Source organism: Cinclus cinclus, chromosome 4 (genome assembly GCF_963662255.1).
Source record: "Cinclus cinclus chromosome 4, bCinCin1.1, whole genome shotgun sequence".
NCBI lineage: Eukaryota > Metazoa > Chordata > Aves > Passeriformes > Cinclidae > Cinclus > Cinclus cinclus.
Window position 1 is genome coordinate 63,843,546 of NC_085049.1, and position 24,133 is coordinate 63,867,678.

Consider the following 24,133-nt stretch of genomic DNA (forward strand, 5'->3'; position numbering starts at 1 on the left):
TTCTTTAGGAAGAGAGTCTGGAAAATCACTTTTCAACATGTAACACCACTTAGAATATTAACTCGTGTGTAATTAGGCTAACATCATTTGGCATAATCTCACAAAGGGCATGTTTTTGAGGGTTTAGCAATGGATATAGATCTTATCTGTCTGTTGAGACCTCTAAAATCTGATTTAGTAGTAGTACTTTATTTGAGTTAAAATTATTCTAAGCATATGACCGAGAGAGATAAAGGGAAAAATACTTAGACAATTTTCTAATGCTTTGATCAAAATGAGCACTGTGGTTTGGGTTTTGCTTTGCTTTCCACTGTCACGGAATGAGATCTCTTGTGCCGAATGTTAGGCTGTTTACAACAGGATTCTGGAGCCTGTAGCCAAGCACAGCTCCCTGCTCAGGTACAGAGCTCTGTCTCAGGGCAGAGCCAGTTACCATGGTTGGACTCCAAGGACAGCATGACTCTTATCTGCTTCCTTTCCCACTGAAATCTGCTTTGTTCCTTTTTATCTGTGCTGTTGCTATGACTGAATATGGTAATATGTTTATAAGTCTTTTACACCAAACCATGTGATAAAGCATAGCCTCTTGACTGTCTGAATATAAACTTAAGAGAGGAAAAATAAGAACCAATTTAGAAAGTTCAAAGGAGAGGGAGGGAGGCAGGAAGGCCAGACTATGAGCAGAATATTGATTTCAGTTTCATTCTAATCAAATCATATTGGTGAATAGGTCTCTAACATCACCACAACTCTAAAAATAGAAAAATCTAATATGAATTTAATATGTAAGAACTGGCATTAAGAGAAAATTGACAACTAGTGTTTATGTCTGTGCTTCTGAAGAAACCCTTTACCTTTAGTTTGAATGTAAGATCAACACATGCCATTTTCTGTTGATAATTTTTTTAAACACTCTGAATTAAGATTACAAGCTGCTTTAAAAAGACCATCAGGTTTATTGTTGTAATTGTTGTAATACTGTTGTATTATGGTGTAATAAAATTATATGGGGAACTTCTGCTTCCTGCTTTAAATAGTTCTGTTGTGCTGTAATGGCCAAAGAACTTGACAAAGAAACTTGTTTAGGTTGGGCAGCCCATTGCTTCATACTAAACATTTACAAGGAGATAAGAGCAACAGTTTGACCATTGCTTGATAGATGCTCTCCCAATTCCCTGTGGTTAGGTAAGAGAGGCAAAGGCTTTCAACACACTGAAAATAACTTAAAAATGCTCGGAAACATCTTCTATTCTTTTCATACACTTGACATGGAAGTTGATGGGTGAGCTCTGTGACTCAGTTTGTGGGACATGTCAGTCATGGATGGTGAGTATGTGACAACTCGGCCAAGCAGAAAAGCAATTGCCTGAACTTCTGTTTCAAAAATGCTGCCCTGGTCTAGCTATTATGGATTACAGCTGTATAAAAATCTGAAGTACCCATGTGCTTAATGAAGTTTTTGTTATATATATGAATAACTTCTGTTACCATTTCTGCTTAGACCATGTAAGCAGCTTTATGTTTCTTCATAGTACATGAAGCTTGCCAGCATGAGATTCTTGAGTAAAGCAGAGGTGTATATTAATACCTAACTTGAAGATGGTGGGGTTTATCTTGTTTGTGTTTATAGCAGTTGACTTACCCATCATTATGGATTTAATAATGGGTGTTACTGAAGATGTACCAATTATATTTTAAGATTGTATTTTAATAATCAAGCAATATCAGTTGTTATGTCAAATATCCATGTAAACTAAAATGTATGGATTCCATAAAATCATGTGCTTTACAGTTCATAGTATCCAGACTTAACATTCATTGTTTGTGTCATGTAATATAAATTATCCCTACTATTTAAATTGTTCTGGGATAGTCTTAAGAGCCTTATAGAAGGAGATAAATGAATTTAAGTTGTATTAATGCACAGATTGGCAATTTCTGTAAATCTTGGCAAGTATTCTACCAAGTAAAATACATCACAGATTAAAAAAAAAAATTATCAAACTGATTTAAAATTAAAAGATGCAGCTGCTACTGTTAGTTGAGCAAAAGCAAAAAGAGGAAAGATACAAGAAAGAAAAATGTACAAACTAAGAGTATGAATAAGCATGTAATTGTTAATGTAGATACTATTTCTATAGCAAGCTGTAGGTTTTTTATTTTTGTAAAGTTAACTGTACTACAATATTCTGATGATAATATTGAGGTTCCCTCTTCCAAAAAATCATAGTGGTTCTCAGTGAGAAGAATTTTGACAAGTTTTGTCTTTAGAGTCTAAATCGTGATATCTGGCCATATAAACATCTTGGTCAACTAAACCATTCTGAACTTTAATCATGTTTCTACAAATGTTATTTGATGAGTAATTCTAGAATTTCCTGAGAGACATTATCCCCATGAAACATTTTTAGTATTGCCATATTCAATTAAATAAATAATCCCTGTGACACCATCACATCCTCTGTGGTGCTGGAATGAAACACCTAAGATAATGATGTTGAGATCTAAATTAAATTGTGACTCTGAAAGCATTATAAAGGTTATAATCCCCTCTGTCCTCCTAGGAAGAGTTTGAAGAAAATCAAGAAAACTAAAAGCCATGAAGGATATGAGTCCAAAACGCTTATCCAAAGGCAAGAAAATGCAGTAGGAGCAATACAGGCTGTAAAGCCATCTTTGTTTGCCACTTTCTTATGTCAGTCTTAACTGTTGCTGGTGCATTGTTGGTGTTGCCTTTTCAGCCCTGCAATCCTGATATAGGTCTTTACTATATCTATGCTAAAGTGAATTAAATTTTGCATAAACATATTAATGAAGCAAAGAAGTTACATGACGTTGGTCTATAGTATTTTATATATCCTCTCAAAAACAACAGATAGGAAGCAATATAATCAGGTTTAATTTCCCTGTATTAAATTGCTTTTATATAGCAACATGGTTTTAACAGATTAAGAAATATCAAATTGGAAACAACTTTTCCTACTGAATCTATTCTGTTTTAAGCAGTTTAATGTGTTGTGCAACTGTACAGTTTCTGAGCACTTTCCATTAGCCTGCTAAACAAAGTCACTACTGTTTCCTGCCTGTGCTTCTCATCTTGGAGTCCTGGCTCTGAGAATAGTTTTTGTGTTGGATGGCAGAGAGATAGGAGTGGGGGTTTTGTTTGATTTTGGATTGGTTTGTTTATTTATTTAGTTTATATACACTGAATTTATGACTAAAATTTGATGCATAATACATATTCTCCTGTATATTTACACTACACGTGGAGATGTTCACCAAATGTGTCCAGTAGTTAAGAATAGAGGGCAGTGAGCTTTGTAATGAACTTTCAGAATCAGCAGGACTTCCTTCTGCGGGAGTTCATTCTACCTTTGACATTTTAGTTCTGGCAAAACACAAATAAATGTATTTTCAGTTTTCAAACATCTCTTAGGGGAAAAGTCTGCTTTCACTTGCTAGTACTACCATGGCAAAACATAAGGATTTTTACCATAAGTAAAAATTCAGTGAATCCTCATTAAAGGCAGTTGTTAAAAAATATTTTTTTCTTTATACATAAAACTTTTAAAAACTGTGACTTAACACTCTCATTACAATTAATATGGTGACATAAGAATGATAATTTAACCTAGTTTATCTTCCAAAATAATCTGGATTGGTTTCTCTAAGTAATTCATTTTAATAAAACTTACTAATTGGGAAGTGTGTTCTCAGAACAGAAATATTTTTAAGACTAGATAAAAATTTTACTGTAGCGTTTTCTTTCTCACTAATTGGGTGAATCTCATTGATGTTCTTTTCTGTTCGACAAGTGTATTGAATTTTAGGTTTTTGATTAATAGATGTTACATTACTTAGGGAACTTCTCTACAGCAGAGTTTCTTTTATGGGTTGAGATATTTGTGTGATGTGTATTAGTATTTGAAGTGTACAGTGTATAGAAAAAATTGAAAGGAAAAATGAAATATAAAGATGACTCATGATTATGTACAAATAATGGATTAATGCTATAAAATTGATACAACCGTCTTAGCTGAGACTTTGTTCAGAGAGAACAGACTGACAGAAAGGTTTCTTATATTTTTTTAGAAGACATACCTCCAACCTCTTATGGGAGTGGTGCATGCTAATACCATCTTATAAACATTTAAAAAGATTATATGAAAAGGTTCAGCATCGTGTGCACAAGAGAACATGGTGCACAAAGCACTGGCTAAAGCACTCCTTTGACGTATTGTTATAATGTGCACATGGAGCCTCTTTAAAGAAGAGGATTCGGAGATATCTGCTTGTAGAAGCACACTACTCATCTTCATAAAGTGTTCTGTTTACTGGGTCCTTTTCCTGGAAAAGCTTTTTTTTTTTTTTTTTTTTTTTTTTTTTTTTTTTTTTTTTTTTTTTTTTCTTCGTGAATTCAGATTTGATTGTAACTATTTGAGTTGATTGTTAGGGTGTAACCTTAAAAACCCATGCCAAGAGCAGGTTCTCCAGAAGGTGCACAGCAGCTGAAATACTACATGGATATGAGATCTTTTGTGAGCTAGTACTCACTTATAATAACAGTAAGTTTATGTATATTTTACAAAATGTTCTTAAAAGCAAATCTTTACACGTGCATATTTATATAAATAACAAGATAGTAAACAAATAATATTTGAAGACTTTCTTGGCAATGAGGACAATTGTAGATCTATTCATAAATGAAAAGCATCACTTGTGACACACTTTAATGGCATAGTCATAACATAGATTCTGCTTTTCAAAACAATATTATTTATTTTAACTTGGGGGACAACATTTCATTTTCTTCCAGAGTGGAGATATGCAGAGAACACAAAACTGTGTCTCTGTTGCCTAATGCTTTATATTGCTCCTTCAGTGAAAAGAACAGAAAATATTTTTGTTATTTAAAAAAGAAATTTAAATAACAAAATGAATTAAAGTTGTGTTGTTGTCATCTACAGGAGGTTAAATCCATTGACTCTGCAGAGAATTTTAGTTCTTAATGCACTGCAATTAGGATGTTTTCTCTAGAGTTAAGTCAGAGCCTGTTAATCAGTTGTGTATAGTGTCTTAAAAGACCATTATTGCAGCAGTGGTATTGAATAACAAATGACCTGCATAATGTGCATCTGTGTGATTCAAATTTCATCTTTATTCCTTAACAAGGAATTTTTTTTAAGTAGTCTTCTAAATAAAACTTTTCCTCTCTCTTTTCTTTCTTTTCTGGGCTTTGTTTTGGCTTTTTTTTTTGGTTGGTTGGTTGGTTGGTTGTTTGGGTTTTTTTTTTGGGTTTTTTTTTTTTTTTGGTTTTGTCTCATTTAGTTTTGTTTCCTTGAGATTTTGCAGATCATGAAGTATGGCCAAAGTTTTCGATTTTTGGTGGCTCAGTCTTCATGCAGTTCTTTGCCTTTGGGGTTATTTGTGGTTTGGTACAAATACAAGCCTTGGATATCAAGTGTGGAGCCAAAGCACGCACTCATGTGTAATGTGGCAAATAGTGAAAGTGTACTTGTGTATATAAGTAATTGATAAAATACAGTTCCTTGTTCAAGAGATGTACTAGGTATTGTGGAGAGGTCAATAAGTTGCTTAGTCATGTAAATGTAGTAAAGCAGGCCCTATCTTTTGATTAAACCTTTTATATTAAAAAATGAACTAAAACTCTTGGGTGTAGGCAGAACTGCTGATATTAACAGATATGTATTTTTGAGGTTTGACTTTATCAGCCCAGCATGGAGAGATGCAGGGCAGGGGGAAAGGAAGAAGCAGGCAGGCTCTTTTAAGTAAGCAACTCAGTTCATGTACAGGACAAGATGTGATTGTTTATATGCTCAGGATGTGCTGCTGCAGCATTAACGCAAATGGAAAGATCCTATGCCTGATGGAGCTATTGTTCTCTTGTTTATAAACGGAAGTTTTGTGATGGTTTAAACAAACAAAGTCCCCATGTCTTGAGTCTTTTGCCTGTGATGGCCAGTCTGTATGGATTTAGAGTTTTTTGTCTCTGAGTGGTAATACTTTCAAAATTCTCTGCTACTGTAAAGCCTTAATGTTCCTGTTACAAAATAGGTTTTATGTAATGTTGCCAGCTCAAAGCAATAAAAGCCATGAAATAGACTAAAATCAGCATTGAGTTGTGGGGTTGACTTTTTGTGGTTCTGTAAACTGCATATTTAAAGTTTCCTTGGAATTGTCTTTGTATTGGTGCAAGGAGGATTTGGTTGGCTATGAAGTTAGATGTGAGAGTTATTTCTCTATAACTAAACACAAGAAACTTCATAGTATTTCCCAGAATTCTCTTGTATGATTTTACAGTTCCAGGGGCTGGGATTTCAGAAGATGCTTAGATGATCTGAATAGCAATGAAATTAAGAGTTGACTGTGAAATAGAAAGAACCAGGTGAAGGGAAAAGGTAACCTGCTGCAACTTTATCAGTATAGAATAGTTTGTGATGAGAAGTTAGATAATGCAGTGATAAGAAGGAAAGCACACTCTAAATCACAAATGGTGAGAGATCAGAAGCATGTACTGTAACTATGAGAAGTGATTAGTCATAGCAGGTATGCAGCTGGCTTTTTATCACATTCTCATTCATGGAAAAGGATTTAGTAATTGAAAATGTGTAGCAGGCTGACTTTTCACAGAATGTTTCACAGCAGTCTGGAAAATTCCATTATTCCCATCTATTTGGGCATCTTTAGATAAAGAAAGCTTTATACTGAAAGGGAAGAAAAATCCATAAAACTGGGAAGGGGGAAGGTAGAGCACTTATTAGAAACACTAGAAGTTGAACAATTAATCTAGAAGGGATACAAAATGTGTGGCATCACTCTTCAAAATTATGTCGCACCCCCCCCCCCCCCCCCCCCCCACACACACTGTTTCACATCACAGTGGTAGTACTTTGAGGGATTTATGTTATGGGAAAGGCACTCTCCTTCTTGGGGAATAGGAGTCCAGGCTTCTTATAAGCACTGCTTGATGGAACCACCCATTTAGAACCTGGAGCTCCCAAGCAATTTCTTATGTTGCTGTGTAAACCTGAGACAAAAGGAACATGCACATGAGTTACATTTATTTTGATCTGAGTTAGGAGAAGGTATTTTATTTACTTGTTTTTAATTAATGGTGCTTATCTAAAGAGAAGGACTGTTCTGAAGCAAAATAGTTAACCAAGGGGTGTGGAATTTACCTTTTTGCCTGCTTAAGAAACCTAAGCTTAGTAAATGTGAGTACTGGGTCATCACTGTATTTCTTCTCTAGCCAGGACAGTGATTTTTACTCTCTTTTTTCTTTACATGACTGCTGGACAGTAAATGGAAAGTAACTTGCTTACTTTCATAGAGGCATGCTGTTTTCAGATTTCAGTCTAGGCACAGAAATTATTTGTATTAGAGCCAGTTTGCTTATGTCAGTTTTGTGCGGCCAAAAAACTTGGAACTGGACTGAGTGTGACTTATGATACTGGAGACTTTTTAGTGGATATCCTTGGGTTCTGAAGGAGCTGGTGTTACTAGTGAAGGAGAAAACTACCTCTTACCCCCATTGTTCTCTTCTCCCATTGGTCTAATTTGAAATAGTACCATATCTAAATAGTTATTTGCACACAAGCTGTGACCTAGAAAATATGGCTTTAGTTCAATCCTTTAAATAGAAATTAGAGAAGAGTTTCTGGGGTATTTCTGGCTTGAACTGTAGGATTCATGTAAGTATTTCTGGCATGCCTGTAGGATCTGAGGCAAAGCAACTTTGGTATGAAGTTGACTGGGTCACAGGTTATGCACAAGTATTCAGCTTTGACCAGATTAGATCAAGAGAGTAAAAGCTGTATTTCTAGTCACACCAGAACTTCAATGCATGTGCTTTCTTGCAATTGCTTTCTACAGAGTTTGTTTTGTAGCATTTTCAACTTTGGGTGGGTTTTTTGTTTGTTGTTGTTGGGTTTTTTTGTTTGTTTGTTTTTGGGTTTTTTTGTTGTTGTGTTTGTTTTTTGTTTTGTTTTTTGGAGGTTATTTTCATTTAAACTAAAATTGCAATTACATGTGTATCTTTCTTGAGGTGCCTGTGCTTACAACTCTGTGGTGCTATTGAGTTAAAATGAAGGGAAAGATAGGTGATCAGACTGACCCTGAGAAGGACTGGATTCAACATCTGATGTCTTGCCTAGTATGCTTAGTAGCTGAGTCTATATCTGAGGTCTTGCTGCAGTTGCTTAGTAGAACAACTGAATTTTTATAATTAACATACATGTTAGCATAGTGCAGAAAATTTTCAAGAGGATTCAAATCTCTGCAGCCTACTCTGCCCCAGTATAATGCCTTATTCATGGAATGGCCTTGAAGTTTCCCAGCCTTTGAGTATTGAAGAGCAGATACTTGCCAAAGGGCATCTGGAATTACCTTTGACTCCTTACCTGGAATAAGCCCCTACTGTGTGTTAGTGAGATGACTTACAGCTTCAATGGGGCTTTTTTTGAGGGGATGTGGGGAGTTAAAAGGTAACAGAGGAATTGTTGATTATGAAAGAAACACCTTCAGTTATTTGACTCTGTCAGCATTTGCTGGGTGGTCTCAGACAAATCACCCAGGACCTTCCATTAACCCAGTGAAAAGTAAAAACAAGTTTTCCTGACTCCCTCCATTTCCATATACTCTCAACCCTCTGCATGATTATTAGCGCAGTATTCTGAGTGTAGCTACTTCTAGATATTACTATTGAATAGCTCTGTTAAAAAAAAAACAACAAGCAGAAGGTGTTTTGCTGTAACATATTGTACAAAAATGCTGGGGGCTGATTTTAAGTAACTTAAAATGTTTTATGATGATTTAGCTCAATTTTAGGACTCCCATGAAGGATTCTCATGTGGATTTTAGAAGGAACATTGAAAGAGATGGTAAAATTCTTTCCCCAAATACATATCTGCTTTGGATTATACTGAAAACTTATTAAAACCCCTTCTGCATGTTCTTTTACCCATTGGAACACCTGTGCTTCTGGCATATGCATATTCTGATAAAAAGAATTGTTCCTGATGATTTTTGTTGCTATTACCAAATTCTAAGAGCTTTAAAGTTGCCATAATCATATTTTGTATGTTCCTTATGGGATTCTGTTTCTAAGCATACATCAGAAACTCTTTCAAGATAGACTTAAATTGTCATCATAAGGTTTTGTTTAGCTTGCACAACTATGACTGGTGATAGCAGTGAGGTTGTTCAGAGAAAGAAAAAGAAGGAAACACCTGTAAACTGAGCCTATTTAAATAAGTAGATAATTTTATATCTTCATGATTTGTTTCTGTTAATGAGGCAACCCAAAGATGTGAGATTTCTGGAGCCTGATGCGTATATGCATCTGTCTTTTAAATGCTTTTTTTTCCTCTATGCTTTTTAAAGGTACTTTTAAAAAGAGCATAAAAGAAATCTATGACCAAAAGAGTAGAGTTCGCTTTGATACCTTAAACATAGGGGGCTTATCTCTCACTTGTTAGTGGAGAGCCATTGGCACAGCCAGTGGAACACAGGATGTGATTCATCTGAGCAGCCATGGGATGTGGGTTGCACTAGGGTGGGCTGCATTGCTCTTTGTGCTCTATTCAATATAGATTTTTTTTCTCCCACACGGATCCCACCCAGGATCTTTGGGGAAGCAATGAAGTCTTCTAGATCTGCTTTATATCTTCCAATAGGAGGATACAATGACCAATACAATAGACCATTAAACATTATATTTTCAACTGTTCAGCATATGGAATCTCTCTCCAACAGTCTTGCCTGTGGCATTGGGGAACATTGGTCCTACTGTGCTCTGGACTCACTGATAGCATGGCCTGCAAGTCTGACCTTTGTGCTGCTTTTGCAAACACTAAGTGAAGAAACATGTGCATCATTATGATGCCAATTAAATCCCTATCCTTGCTTCCGTGATTGGGTTTTCAAATCACTATTGTGCTCTGAATGCTTGTTTTTGAATAGCAGGCTGCCCGTTTCTGAGCCCTCCACTTTACATTTAAGACAGAAAGTAAACCTGAGGTGCAGCGAAGGTTTACTAGCAGTGCACCTGTGTTCATTGTACCAAGCAGTGATTGTGCTGTCTCTTCTGAAGCTCTGGACTTTGGCTTGGGATGGGTGGAATGGATAGCAAGGTCAGGCAGCTGGAGATCTGCTTGGCTCCTTGGAAGAAGGGGGACTGGGGTTTTATCTCAGAAAGTTACCTATCTAGTCATCTGTGGTGCCAGGCTCTGGTGCAGGCAGGGAGCCTGCTTAATTACTTGCATAAACCACTGTTTTCGAAAGCTTGTATTTCAGCAGCACAAACATTACTATTAGTTCTCAACTAGTCTCAACTGGGTTGCAGCAAAGTGTGTATGTGAACAGTTCCATAAAGTGCAGTGGTCTCTCTCCAAGGCACCTGTTTCTTTTTTCCAGCTAACATCAGGCTATCCCAGGACCATATACAAATTGTTTTTGTCCCTGTTTTTTCCTAGAAGACAGCTTGAGGGTATGTCTCTGGTATTTCCTCAGACTATGGGCTAGGGCTATGACTTCCTATCTACCTCGTGGTACCGCATGTCTTAGGTCTGCTGCTTCTCATCTGCTGCTAATGCCCAGCTCCCTATTAATCACCATAATATGAGATGTGTACGATGATTCTTTTTTCTTAAAGTGGTTCTCACTTCTGAAAGGATGGCTCATCCATTTTAACTGTTGGGGCTGCTACTCTATGTAAACATATTTTTCTCTTGGCAACCATAATGAAAGTCTTCAAAAACATAAAATAGAAAACCAATTTCTCAACAGCTTCTTTATTATTAACAACTTGGTGGCCCTGCGAGATGCTGGGGATCCAGGAATACCAGAAGGAACAATGACACGGATGGCATTCCTCATTTCTTTCTGTAACATAGCTGGAAGAGCACTCACATGATTTGAAGGAAATGTGCATTCCCTGTCCTGCACTGGGAGGATTTCAGCCTGCATCCCAGGAGAGGGCACTAGTCCTTGCAGGGATGAGGAAGCATCTCAGACTCCTACTGGCAGTCTTGTGCTCAGTATCAAGAATGAGGCATTCAATACAGCAGGAAGTGAAGCTAATTCTCATCACGAGATGAGACTTGCAGCACGGAGAATTTGGGGCAGGGTTTGAAGATGGAAATCTGATGTCTTGGGGTAGCATTAGCGCTGAGTTATAAAACAATCACAAATGGATCATCAAAGTGGAACAAAGGTGACAGGCCACTTGTCTAGACATACCTGACTCCCCACTGTCTGCTTGCTTCTGATCTAAAATAAAAAAATGAAACGCCCCCCAAAACCCTAACCCCCACAAAACCCAGCCAACCAGCCCCAACTAGAAGAGAAATAACTGCACCCCATACTACACATCCCCTCCCAACAAAAAGGTGTATTACATTTCAACAGCCTCTGTTGATTGACCCAGCTTTGCAACATGATGGCAGAGGACACCTGCCATTTTGTCCAAGTACAATCAGACATAAATATGTTGGGTATGACTTTTTTGTACCCTCAGTGAGCTCTCAATCCAGTCAGTAAAAACCCCTACTGCTACCAGTGCTTTGCGAATTTAAACGCAATTCTTTTCTAAACTTTACTTAATTTGAACTGACCCTATGATTGGTTTTATTCAGGAGCAGATTTGCCCCACGCTAACAGATTTCCTCATGTCCAAAAGCAAGGCAGCATTCAGCAGATGTATTCCTTCAATGCTATTGTTCTTTTTATCTGTATTGCTTTTTTGACCTTGAAGTTTCAGGAAGGCAGAAAAGGCTGACCAATAGCAAGACCAGTAAGGGAGAGGACATAAGGGAGAAGGGATCTGGTTTGGGCTTGTATCCAATTATTACAATACATTTCTAGACTATTTTTTACTGAGGAAATAAACACTGCTGTGTAAAGGTTAGATATAGACCCACCCATTCCTGGAAGTTATGTACAGCTTGTCCTGAATGACATCAGTGATGGATCTGTTTTGTGTGTATATACAATTCTGTGACTAACTACAGTATCATTTTGTGCCAAAGCTTATTAAAAAATGTCTTAGGCTGTTTCAAGAAATTCTTTTTTAATACTGAGTATTTGGATCCATACCAATCTTTTTAACAAACTGGTAAAGTGGAGATCCATTAGGCCACAGCACTGCTTTAATCCCTGGGATAGAGTCTTAAAGGTCATAATTAACCAATATTCTCCAAAAGAAATTGCCGACTGCAGAACTCCTTCAGTATGCATTTTTCAAGTGCCTTTTTCTTTAGGTATTGGTGAATGTTAATTTTTATGTTACCTGGTTTGGGCCCTGAATGGTGCAGTAGCAAAAGAAAAATCAAGAAAAATCCCCACTATAGTCCTTGGTAATCTATAAGGAAAAGAATATAAAGTAGCAGAGATGATCTTGTCTCTGAGTTGGTCAGATCCAAATTTATAGGTGCACTACCCCCTCTGTGTTTGTACCCCAGCATGGTAGAGACAGAGTAGTTCTCCTGATCAAGCTGTGCACAATGCATGGTATTAACAGTGGGACACTTCATCTGGTTGTTGAACTTGTAGTTTAAGAACAATACAAGAATCCTTGAGTGAATTTCCAAGAAACCTGCCAAAACTGTACAAAGATGGGAAAACAAACCTTACAACAATACTTAATGATGGGCTTTATGGTATTTTACTCAAGAAAAAGATTGAATGGTGATCACTGGACACTGACACATAGGTCTGGCTGCATGCTCTTCAATATTATGCGTAATAACAAAAACACAGTAATTAGAAATCAAACTTTTAACATAGTATCTCAGATATTTTGAAGCAAAGCGTAGTTAAAGCATTTCACAAATGCATCTTTAGGAGATACTTTAATAAAACTTCTGCTTTGTCTCTGCAATGGTCTTGCCTAAGGAATTCTATTGGTTTCCTCTGGTATTAAAGTTCTGAAAACCCATTATGGCTAGAGCATTTGTTAAGCAGTCTCTACAGATGTGACACTATGGCAGCTGCAATGAAATGTACTTTCTTTTTCACACAGTCTAAACCAAGATGATAAAAGGGATGAAGCTGTTTTGTTTGGATCATTCTTCTCATGCCTCTCCAATAACTTTGACTTTATATAAGGAAACACTTCAAATGTTTTGTATCTGACTATCTTGTATTTCTGTTAAGAAAGATAAAATCATCTGTTGTCATCAGTGCTGTGACTGAGTTCTTATTGTTTTTGTTGTGCTTCCAGAGAGCATTTAAGGTGTACAGATCTTATACGTGACTGAATGCAGTTTTCTTTCCTGACTTTCTTCCTGTAAATCCCACTCATTGAAGCTGCTATTTAAACAGAATTAGCACAGCAGATCAAGTTTTTGAGCACCTTCATCAAGCTGAAAAGTCAAATACAGGCCAATTGTTTCTCTATGCTCTCTGCTTTAAAAAACAGCAGTCGCTTCCAGCTTGCAGAACACACTAAATTTTCAAGAGCTTTCTTTCAGCTAGTTTTGCAAAAACTTGGAATTGTAGGAGGAGTTTGAATGGGATGTATCAAAAACGGCATTAAACCTTGGAAAATATAGTGAACAGTATAGCACTGCTGTACAGGGAAAAATCTGGTTACATCTCCATTGATCTTTGACCACTTCTAAGAGAAAAAATGGAGTGATTATCAGACATGGTCTCTTTGAAACTCTTAATAATAAATATATTTAGGAACCTTTTCTAACTAGGTGCTATTCTCCTTTTGTGGAAAACTGTAAGTAATTCTATAAGCTATTCTGAATAATTTCTCTCTAGTTCATCTTTAAGAGAGACAAGCAGTTGCTTGGACTGTTTATTAACCTGTAGAAGTCAAGAAAAATACTGCTTAATTTCAAAGAAAAGTTTATTATGCTTTGCTAGAATAAGCTACTTTATACTCTGTACTTGATATATGTGGAAAAGTAAACTGGATGTTTGATTTTAAAAAGCAGAATTCAAATTCCATTTACCTCCTTTTCTTTTCTCTCAGGTGGAAAGACATGACATGAATACCCTGAGTTTGCCACTTAATATCCGCCGTGGAGGTTCTGATACCAACCTGAACTTTGATGTACCAGATGGAGTCCTAGAGTTTCATAAAGTCAAACTCAATGCAGACAGCTTGAAACAGAAAATCCTTAAGGTTACAGAGCAAATCAAGGTTGAACAAACAGCTCGAGATGGAAATGTGGCTGAGTATTTGAAACTGGTAAACAGTGCAGACAAGCAACAGGCTGGGCGCATTAAGCAAGTCTTTGAGAAAAAGAACCAGAAATCTGCCCACTCCATTGCCCAGCTGCAGAAGAAATTGGAACAGTATCACAAAAAGCTCAAGGATATTGAACAAAATGGATCTTCCAAAGCTACCAAGGATACTTCCAAAGATAACTTGAAAGATGTTCTACATGGAAAGTCTCGTAGCAGTGGGCATGGAGCAGAGAGCAGCAAGTCAGGTGTGCCGGGCGTATCTTTGACACCACCTGTCTTTGTTTTCAGCAAGTCTAAAGAGTTTGCCAACCTGATCCGAAACAAATTTGGTAGTGCAGACAACATTGCTCATCTCAAAAATACCCTGGATGAATTTCGGCCAGAAACGAGTTCTAGAACCTATGGGGGCAGTGCCACCATTGTTGCCAAACCAAAATATGTTAGTGATGATGAATGCTCGAGTGGGACCTCTGGATCAGCAGATAGCAATGGGAATACATCCTTTAGTCCTGCTGTGGCAAGTACCCTGGACAGCCAAGGAAAGCTTTCCATGATTTTGGAGGAACTAAGGGAAATCAAGGAGACACAGTCCCAATTAGCTGATGATATTGAGAATTTAAAAACCCAATTTAAAAGAGACTATGGCTTTATTTCTCAGATGCTACAAGAGGAAAGATATAGGTATTTTTTTTTAACTGTTCTCTTGAAATTGCTTTTATACAGGTATAGAAATTATTTGGAAAGTGTGTGTGTGAGAGAGAAATTTCAGAAGCAAGAGGAAAAAATAATTCCAATCAAAATCTGGTACCAACATGTTTAATTCCATCCAGCAACTGGAAATACACATAGAATATTTATATTTCCTATCAAATGGTGTAGTGCTCTTTGCCTTTTGTCAAGGGCTGATCAGAAAACTCTGTCATAGTTTTTATGTGAATTATGTGAGTACTGCATATAGGACATGCCAATGGTTTTGTAGCTGGTGGAAGGATTCCCATCTAATGTGGCTCAGAAAAGCTAATCAGTCTGTGGTGTAGCAGAACTGACAGACAGCTGACAAATCTACCTTTGGCTCCTGAATTCGTTGGCCAAATACTTCTCACACACATTGCTATCTTGTGGATGCAATGTCACCTTGTACCCTGGGGCACACAGCTGGGAGATGTAGTTTTAAGTGCTGTAGCACAACTTCATCTTGCATTTGTTACTTGACAGTGAATTCCTTTATCATCCTTTGTGAGAAGTGGATGGTATGTTCTACAGAGAGCTTTCACCTGCTGTACCTACATCCCATTTTTCCTACGACTTGTTAAAATGGCAGTTGATTCTCGAAGTCTTTACTGCACCAGTGGGAAAAATATTGGTATGAAGGGCAATATTTCAGGTTTCCCTTGCTTATAGTTCTTGAAATACAACATAAAGCTTGACACCATGTGGTAATATAAGGAGGGAAGAACAATGAAAGTGGGCTACTGAACTCATGACTTGGTTTCAGGAGAAGGCAGAGTGCCCTTTTCTGACAGCTCTCTGCCAATAAAATCTCAAGCCTCCTGCTACCCATTTCTAGTCAATTTTGCCTCCATCATTGTTGTGCTGACTGCAGTGTTTGCCTCTTTGTGTGTTAAATCAAGTGACAAACTCACAAAAAACATTCTAGTTTGCTGGAGATTTACTTCAACTGATTTACCATGTAGAAGCATGCCAGAACAGACTGTATATAAATGGCAGAATCCTGCAGTCGTGTATGAGAGAGAACATATGTTTTTCTGTCATTACTGGTGAGCTATTAACTGGCTCAAACTTACTTATGTAACCATATCTTTTGGGCTAAATGAAGACTGAAAAATATGAGTTGGATATCCTTAGGCACTGTTTATATTTTGTATAATTTGCCAGTGATGTACAAATATTTGCTTTTTAGCACCTACTGCCAGCAGGAAGCATTCAAAAAAGGCTTTCAGATTACTGAATGAATGCTTATGGAAAGTTTGCAAAGTTTTTGCTGATTTCCATATGTGCTTTGTAACGCCAGTCAGATGAATTCATCGTATACTGAGAAATTACATTTTAAAATGTGCAATTGTTTTCATGATTTGGCATTACTTGAATAGAAGGCACTAAATTTAGACCTCTTTTCCTAATAAGATACGAAAGATTGGAAGACCAGTTAAATGACCTCACTGACCTTCATCAACATGAGACAGCAAACTTGAAACAAGAGCTAGCCAGCATAGAGGAGAAGGTGGCGTACCAGGCCTACGAGCGATCACGAGATGTTCAGGTACTTACTCTCCTTATCATAATCTTCTAATGTTTTGCAGAAATCTTGTACCATGAAACACTCGCATTTTTCTACATCTTTTAAAATAAGGAGTATGTTTATAAATAGTCTTGTAGATTTTCCAGTTGTAATTAAAGAGTTTTAAGCCATGGTCACAACAACCTCTAGAATCAAAGCTGTGGGGTGTCTTCACCTTAGTGATTAGTTGTAGTCATGTCTGACTTCAATCAAAAGCCAGTAATAATGTCTTACAAGTATGTCCTGACAGCATGCAGTTACATACGTACTTGACTATTTATATACAATACAAGCACTTACATTAATGCATAGTATTTCCACTCAAAGTCTGAGGAAGTGGTGAAAAATGGTGACAACACAGTTATGCCTTACCTATTCATGAACAACTGAGGAATGCTCAATGCTTCATATTGGCTCAGATGGTAACAGAACCTAAAACTTGACCTGTATACACCTGAGCTCACATTTCTAAACAGAGAGAGAACAGGCAGCAGGATGATCAGTTTCCTAACTGTGAGTTAGGAAGCTCCTGGGAGCAGAGTGGGAAAGGGATGGTACTGAATCTAAGCATACCATAGGTTTTGTTGTAGGTTTAAACAAGAGACATCTCTCACAGATTTAAAGAAAAGAGGGCTCCTTTCTGTGAAGGCATCTTGAGGATGTAAAAACATAATGAAACTTGAGTTGTCTAACAGAAGGGCTGTGAAATATTTTCTAACTCATTAGCAGAGTCCTGGAGGGATGTCATAGACTCCTAATTGAAGTGCTATATTGGTACAACCTTGTTTCTTTTATCTCTGTACAGTTGGGTCCATTTAAACCTATCTCTTCGGGGCTTTGGAAAATTAGCTAAAATAGAGTAAAAGGATTTAAGCTCTGGATACTTTGAGTAACAGCCCTACTCTCTCGCTTAATGATGTGCAGATAGTTTTAAAGACTTGTTCAGCCTCTCAGTGCAGAGCTGCAGGTATCAGACTTTTGCAGCTTCACTTTATCTAAAGCAGCACAAGACTTAGAGTCAGAGGATAACTTACAGTCAGAGTGGAAGAATGACCAAGGAAGTTCATTAGTGTGTAGTGGAGAACATGCCTGAACCATAACAGACTTTGTGCCACCCATTAAGAACTGTCATCTATAGTGTTACTAATTCCTAGAGCAGTGAAAGGAAACAGTCTTGTGTAAGGCACTGTGCCACACTCTCTGTGATGACCTTGGTGCCTGGCTAGTCCTTGATAAGCCAGTTCAACTTGCTGAAACAATGAAGAACTGACCCAGCAAGGGAAAGCTGGTAACTCTCTGAGTGTTCATACACAGAAGTTTGGTTTGAAACAGCTTACTGTGTGAACAACCTTGCTACTGCAAGGAAAATACCTGGAGTTTGAGAGTGGGGAAGAAAGTAGGCATGCTGGAGTATTGGTTTTCTTTGTCATACAGTGGTAAAAGGTTATGTCAAGTTGATCAGTCTCATGAAACTGTAGCTTTGCACCATGTTACACAGTGGTGTCTGAATCCCAACTCCAGCAAAAACCGTGTATTTTAGGAAATAAGTGAAGCAGTTGGAAGTTTTTTCTATGTTTCTATGCTTTGGGAGAGCTTAAAATTGGTGGCAGTGTCTTTAGGAGGCATTTTATTCAAAGACCACCTTTAGTCCATTCTCAAGCAGAAGAGAAAGGTCTGCTTTCTTCAGAACAAATTGTGAAGCAGAATAGATCATTTGAGAAAGAATCCCATAAAAGCATCTCCACAGTTGTTCCACTGTCTTCACACTGACAGAGGGAGAAGGCCAGATCTCACAGATGACCCAAGCCCAACATTGTAGGATGGGCAGCTTTGAGAGCAAAATTAATGTACACCATCGAGGCAGTGTAAACCAAGTGCTACATGTTGCAAAGTAGATTTAATTACTATCATACCAAGCCTGCCCTAATGTTTTCTATAGAATATACAAAGAAAATAATTTTCTTGCTGTTTTGATGCAGTGATAGTTGCTGTGGCAACAGCTTTACTAGTAATTTGTATCAGCAGTATATATAGGAAACAACTGTAATGAGCATTGAAGTTATGATACTTTTTCTCGAGCATGAAAAAGGAGCAAACCTACATTTGGACAGTGTTGTTAGACTTGAGTTTGCCTGAGCAAACAGTGACACAGTCATTCAGATGTATATGTGCATTTATTATTTTAAAAGTTGGTGGTTCATTGAAATTTTAGCAGTCTATAATAAATTGCACTTCTATTCTAGCTGATGGATTTCTCTGCAGCTAAAGTGTTAAGAAATATTGAAGGGAAATATGGCTGCCCTAATTCTTGTTTTCTGTCTCCAGGAAGCCTTGGAATCATGCCAGACGCGGGTTTCCAAACTGGAGCTCCATCAGCAAGAACAGCAAGCACAGCAGTCTGAAACAGTTAATGCCAAAGTGCTCCTGGGGAAGTGTATAAATGTTATCCTGGCCTTCATGACTGTCATCTTAGTGTGTGTTTCTACTATTGCAAAGTTCATTGCTCCTATGATGAAGAGCCGTTTTCATATCATCTGCACTTTTTTTGCAGTGACGCTGCTGGCAATATTTTGTAAAAACTGGGATCATATCATTTGTGCTATAGAAAGGATGATTATACCAAGATGAAGCTGTTGGACTGGCTCTTTCTTTCTTTTTTTCTTTAATTTTTTATTCCCCCCCTCCCCCCCCCCCTTCTTCCCCTCCCTGTTTTTTAAGCACTGTGTGTATACAAATTCTGGTGTAAATATATAAAGTATACTTATTGGCAGTCAGTTGCCTGTTAAATCTGATTTTGTCTAACTGGCTGTATCTGTGATGAACTGCTCACTTAAGTCAGTCTTCTGCCTTAATCCAAAAGGTTTTCCACTTTCCAAACCCATACCCACAAAAGATGGTATGATCTTCTGGCATCCCAGCAACTGCAAGTGTCAGGTGTGCTTTTTACCAGGCTGGAGTGCAAAGAGTGTGATCAGGAGGGAGTGCCATAATGTTTATCAGCTCTGTTAGACTGATAGTTGATTTTCTCTCTGAATCCAACTAGAGAGATAAGCCAAACTATGCAGTCATGTGTATTGATAGTTCTAGATTCTAAATTAATAGGTATCATTACATGGGATTTTGAGTTTTCAAGAGTAAAAATCGTGATACTTCTGCTAGTAACTTTTTGCACAGAGTTTATTGTTTGTAAATAAGACCAGTGATGACTGTGGTTGACCACAGTTAGCAGTTGTTCTGTCCCAGCACTGCTCCTTATCACATTCGGGAAACACATACATGCATACATGTGGCATAAGACTTCCAAAGATGGACTGAATGGAATTATAAGATCCCCAGGCAACTTTGTAAAGGAGTTAAGAAGCAAGTAACTGGTAGGTAAGTTGTCATCCACACCAAAGCACTCACTTGTTCAAGCCCTGCAACCTGCAAGGGGAAAGAAGTACACAGAAAGACAGCCTTGAGGTTAGCCTCTGTTAGCACTGAATTACTGGGGTGTTCTAACTGAATGCAGAGCATACACATGGTGGGACCCTGGGTACAGTGGATTTCTTTCTTCTGTCAGATTAAAGTATGTGGTAGAAGCATGAGGGAACATCTTCTTAAGGGGAGCAGGGAGTTTAACTTCTGTAAATATAGGAACTGTAGACACTCAACAGACATTCCTGAAAATTATATATTAACATGCAGTACCACTAGTAGGAGACAGGGTTGGGTTTGTTTTCCCACTGGAATTTATTGTGCTTGATTTAAGAACTGCAAAAAAATTTCCCTGAAATCAGCTTGGCTTTCAGCCATGACACAAAACAAGATCTTTGTTAAAAACAAGCAAACAAAAAAAACCCCACAAAACAAACCATCACAACCAGAATTATTCTCCACTCTCCGTTAAGTAAAAAAACAGTGTCTCAAATTATTTGATGTTCAGTGTTAGTAACTGTGAAAATAATTGTCATGACATATTTTCTTTTCAGTTGCAGTATTTTTTATGCTGGTATGGGAGGGAGGGCATAGTTTGATGTGTATATTTCTTTTTAATGAAGTGCAATAGTTGGTATAGAAGTTGTGAAGACCTTATTTTGAGGAAAAGGAGTGGGTGAGGGGAAGGCAGGGAAGAACTTTGACATTTTACCATAGTCAGAAAAAGAGTGAATCATTACTATTTGTGGCTTCAGGAACTGAAGAAATGGCAGAATTAACTTAATAAATAATGATATAACTCAGCATTTAAAAAATGCAATTAAAATACTTACAAATATTTAAAGAATTCTTTATATATGCTAAGTCTTTGAACTGAGAATCAGGAAGGACTGTGCTGGTTTGCAGTCACTGGAAATGGATCAGATCAGGCACACCCATGTTATCCTAACCCAGCACTACCTCATCTTGAGGGAAGTGGAGTGGAAACCAAAAACTAAACAAACAGGAGCCCAAACAAGACCAACAACTGGTTCTGATCCTTAGAATCCTGTGACTCTTCATGGTGTTTTCTTGCCATCTCTATTATAATCTCCATTCTTCTCTTCAGCTTGCATAGCCAACTTCTGCATTGACCTCTTGAGAAAACAGTTTAGCATTTTATTAAATGGGTTCAGAAGGGTAGATGTGCAAAAAAGGAATACCATGTATTTACATAAGAAAAACTCCTTTGCCTACTGCATGATTATTTAATTAATTTGCCTATTGATATGATTATTGATATAATCTTCCCAGTGCTATTTCATGTAGTTGAAATGTTACATCAGGTAGCCGCAAGGACAGGCAGGATAAAATGTTAGTGTTTTTCATATAACAAAGGAATTGTTGGTGTGGTATAACCTGGGAATGTGAAGGCTTCTGCTCCAAGGGCATCTTATTACCATTCTGGAAGATGGCCTCAGTGCAAAATGAGGGTAGAATCTAAAATAGATGGCTCTACAAAAGATTGCTCACTGTCTTTATAGAATTTCACTGGGCCTAAATTCTGAATTGGAAACAGGAAGGTCTTGCATTTCCATACTGGTTTTACATCTGGCAGAGGACACAGAAAAAGCTATGAAGGCTGCATAATGTTAGTTATGTAAATTAAAACAACCTAATTGGTGAATGGGTGCATTGCTTCTCTGGGTTATTTTCTTTGCTGGGTTTAAGTCACTGGAGGGTGTGACACACATCAAGAAAATTAAAAAAAAAAGTAAAGTGAAGGGCAAAAGCCTGCTTTTGAGTGAAAATATTGTAATTTTGCATAGAGTGAGACTGCAGTGCCAGGAGCTCTGCCATGTGGAAGGCCTCTGAAGGAGGGAGGTCTCCCATCCTGCCTTTGCCCTCCCATTTCCTATCTTGTGCTAACGCTGGTATGTGGTGAAGTCTTCCATATGCCATGTTAGCTGACTAGACAGGAAGAAAAACCTGGTGAAAGAGATAGATGGTTCTCCACATCTGGAAACTTAAAGGGCTAGTAAAAAGGTCTCATAAGTATGAAGCTGGGATTTTAAGGGAGATGAGCCTTTATCTTCTTGTTGCAGTGAATTTAGCTGTCCCTAAAACTGGGCTCCAGGCAGACTCTCCACAGATTGTTGGGGCAGCTTCAGGGTAGAAAAGTTCTCCCTAGCTTTTTCCTGCAGGGAACAGATATTGTTCCTATGGCTGCATAGACAGCCAGCTGTGTCTGTACTCGGGACCAAGAGAAGGCTGGTGCCTGAGCTAGCCAGGGCTGATGCCTCTGCCATCAGCTTCAGTATGGGCATCACTTCCCCCTTGAGGCTGGGATTATGTATTTTACATATTAGCGTGTGTATTTGGCCTGCAGTCTGAGCTCTGGTTCCTGTGAAAGCATGCCTAGGCCAACCCAAAGGATTGCAGTTCTACTAACGAGAACTCTGTTCAGCTTCTCAATCAATTAACCGTGTTCTGTCAGGATACCATTTGGTTTTATGTTCTCCTACAACACATCATACATTCTTAGGATACTCCTTACACCTACTCATCATGAGCCTCTAAAACACTCCCACTCAACAAAAAGTTGCCAGACAGTGTCTTTTCTGCTTGGTGCTGCCTGGTACGTATTTCCCTTCACTTTGATAGTAGTTCTCTGATGGAAAAGCCCTTCAATAAGTTGTTAATACCTGTTCTATAGGCTTTTGGCAGCTTTTGCCTGGAGGTTTCTGAGATTCAGTTTCTTATGAAAGTTAGCACAATTTTCCTGATTTCCCCTATTTCAGCATTCAGGACTAAATAAGGTTTCCTCTAAAAATTGTCTAATGGATCCCTCTGATAGCTTCAACTACAATTCCATTATTGTTGAAAGCCCAATTAGTGATTGGCAGGACTGATTGAGACCCAGTTTAAATTCCTTTTTCTTTCTGCTTTACAGTATATGCATTTATGCAGCTTCTCATTTTATTGCACTCCTGTGATGTCTGTTTTCTCTGAATTCTTAGAGGCACTAAAAAATTTCACTGCATTTTAGTTTAATATCAAAATATTTGTGTTATTCAGTGCCTCTGCTGCAGGACATCTATCAGTATAGATCTGATGTCTGCACTCCAGGAAGGATATGTAAAAGCCAGTGGTTTTCTTTGAACAAATCATGACTGCTTATCTGGGGAATAGCAATGCAAAAGGTGAAGACAGTTTGTTGTAGGAAAGATACATGATGTACTTACCAGAAGTTGAAGCTAGACAAATCCAGTGTAAGCATAAGGTTCAGTTTTGTAATCCGTAAGGGTTGCTGGCTAATTATTAGCTACTGAATGACATCATAAACAAGGATTCCAACATTTGAATTAGTTCAGGCTTACGTTTGATACAAAGTTAACTGCATAATAACAACTAGTGCTTTCTGAAATCAAAATCATTGAGCAAGAAATTCAGGAAAGAAACAAGAAAACACAGAAGCTTGTAGTTTACTTAGAAGGTACGAGAGCAATTTTCTTGTTTGGTTGTTTTTTGTTTTGGGAAACCAAGTCCCTTTCCACTGTGATAAGAGACATTTTACTGCTGGATTCAATGATACAACAGAAGATAAACAGAGATTAATGTAATTAAACACTTTAATTTCAATAACAGAATTTAATTCCTTCTGAAAGTCCATCTAGGACTAGCAATCAGGCAAATTTATTCTCCATTATTTTTAATTAACCAAATAAATATCTGCTTTGTTCATTCACCATCATGCCAGAACATGGCCTCTAAGTACAGGAGATTATAAAGGGCTTGTTTTCAGATAAAGTTGAAATGATCTCTCTATGCTAATACTGCACAAAGTATCAGACAGTTTTACATTGCAACAGTGAAAGACTAAGAAAATTTTATTTTAGTCAATGAAATTGATTATTTTTCCCTGAAACAGCCAACTGAGATGATGGTGTATATAAGGACTGCATGAGGTCAAGTCAAACTGTCTTGTACGGTTGATTTGCTTTATGTTTAGCATATTAAGTTGTACTGTTGTTGGAAAGTTTTGCACAAAGCCTCCTTTCTTTTTTACCCAGGGAAGCTGGGTCTGGTAGTATCAAGGTATACCAAAAATTGTCTGCTTTTATTGACTAAAGTTGATTGTCTCGGTGTGTAACCTGCAATGTTTCTCATACTATTTCCATTTTGTGCAGCACTGTGGAAAGATTCTATGAAAACTAT

At 37.6% G+C, this 24,133-nt stretch overlaps 1 protein-coding gene across 4 annotated transcripts in view; it reads left to right on the top strand.

Annotated features, from left to right (window-relative positions):
- The window catches only part of TMCC3 (transmembrane and coiled-coil domain family 3), a 101,502-nt gene extending 82,249 nt beyond the window's left edge, over window positions 1–19,253 (top strand). For all 4 annotated transcript variants that reach the window (XM_062492374.1, XM_062492375.1, XM_062492376.1 and 1 more), the window contains exons 2-4: window positions 14,003–14,901; window positions 16,366–16,501; window positions 18,845–19,253. In XM_062492374.1, the coding sequence (XP_062348358.1) occupies window positions 14,018–14,901; window positions 16,366–16,501; window positions 18,845–19,147 (1,323 nt within the window). In that variant the 5' untranslated portion in view covers window positions 14,003–14,017 and the 3' untranslated portion in view covers window positions 19,148–19,253. The remainder of the gene's footprint in view (window positions 1–14,002; window positions 14,902–16,365; window positions 16,502–18,844) is intronic.
- The last annotated feature ends 4,880 nt before the right edge of the window (window positions 19,254–24,133 follow it).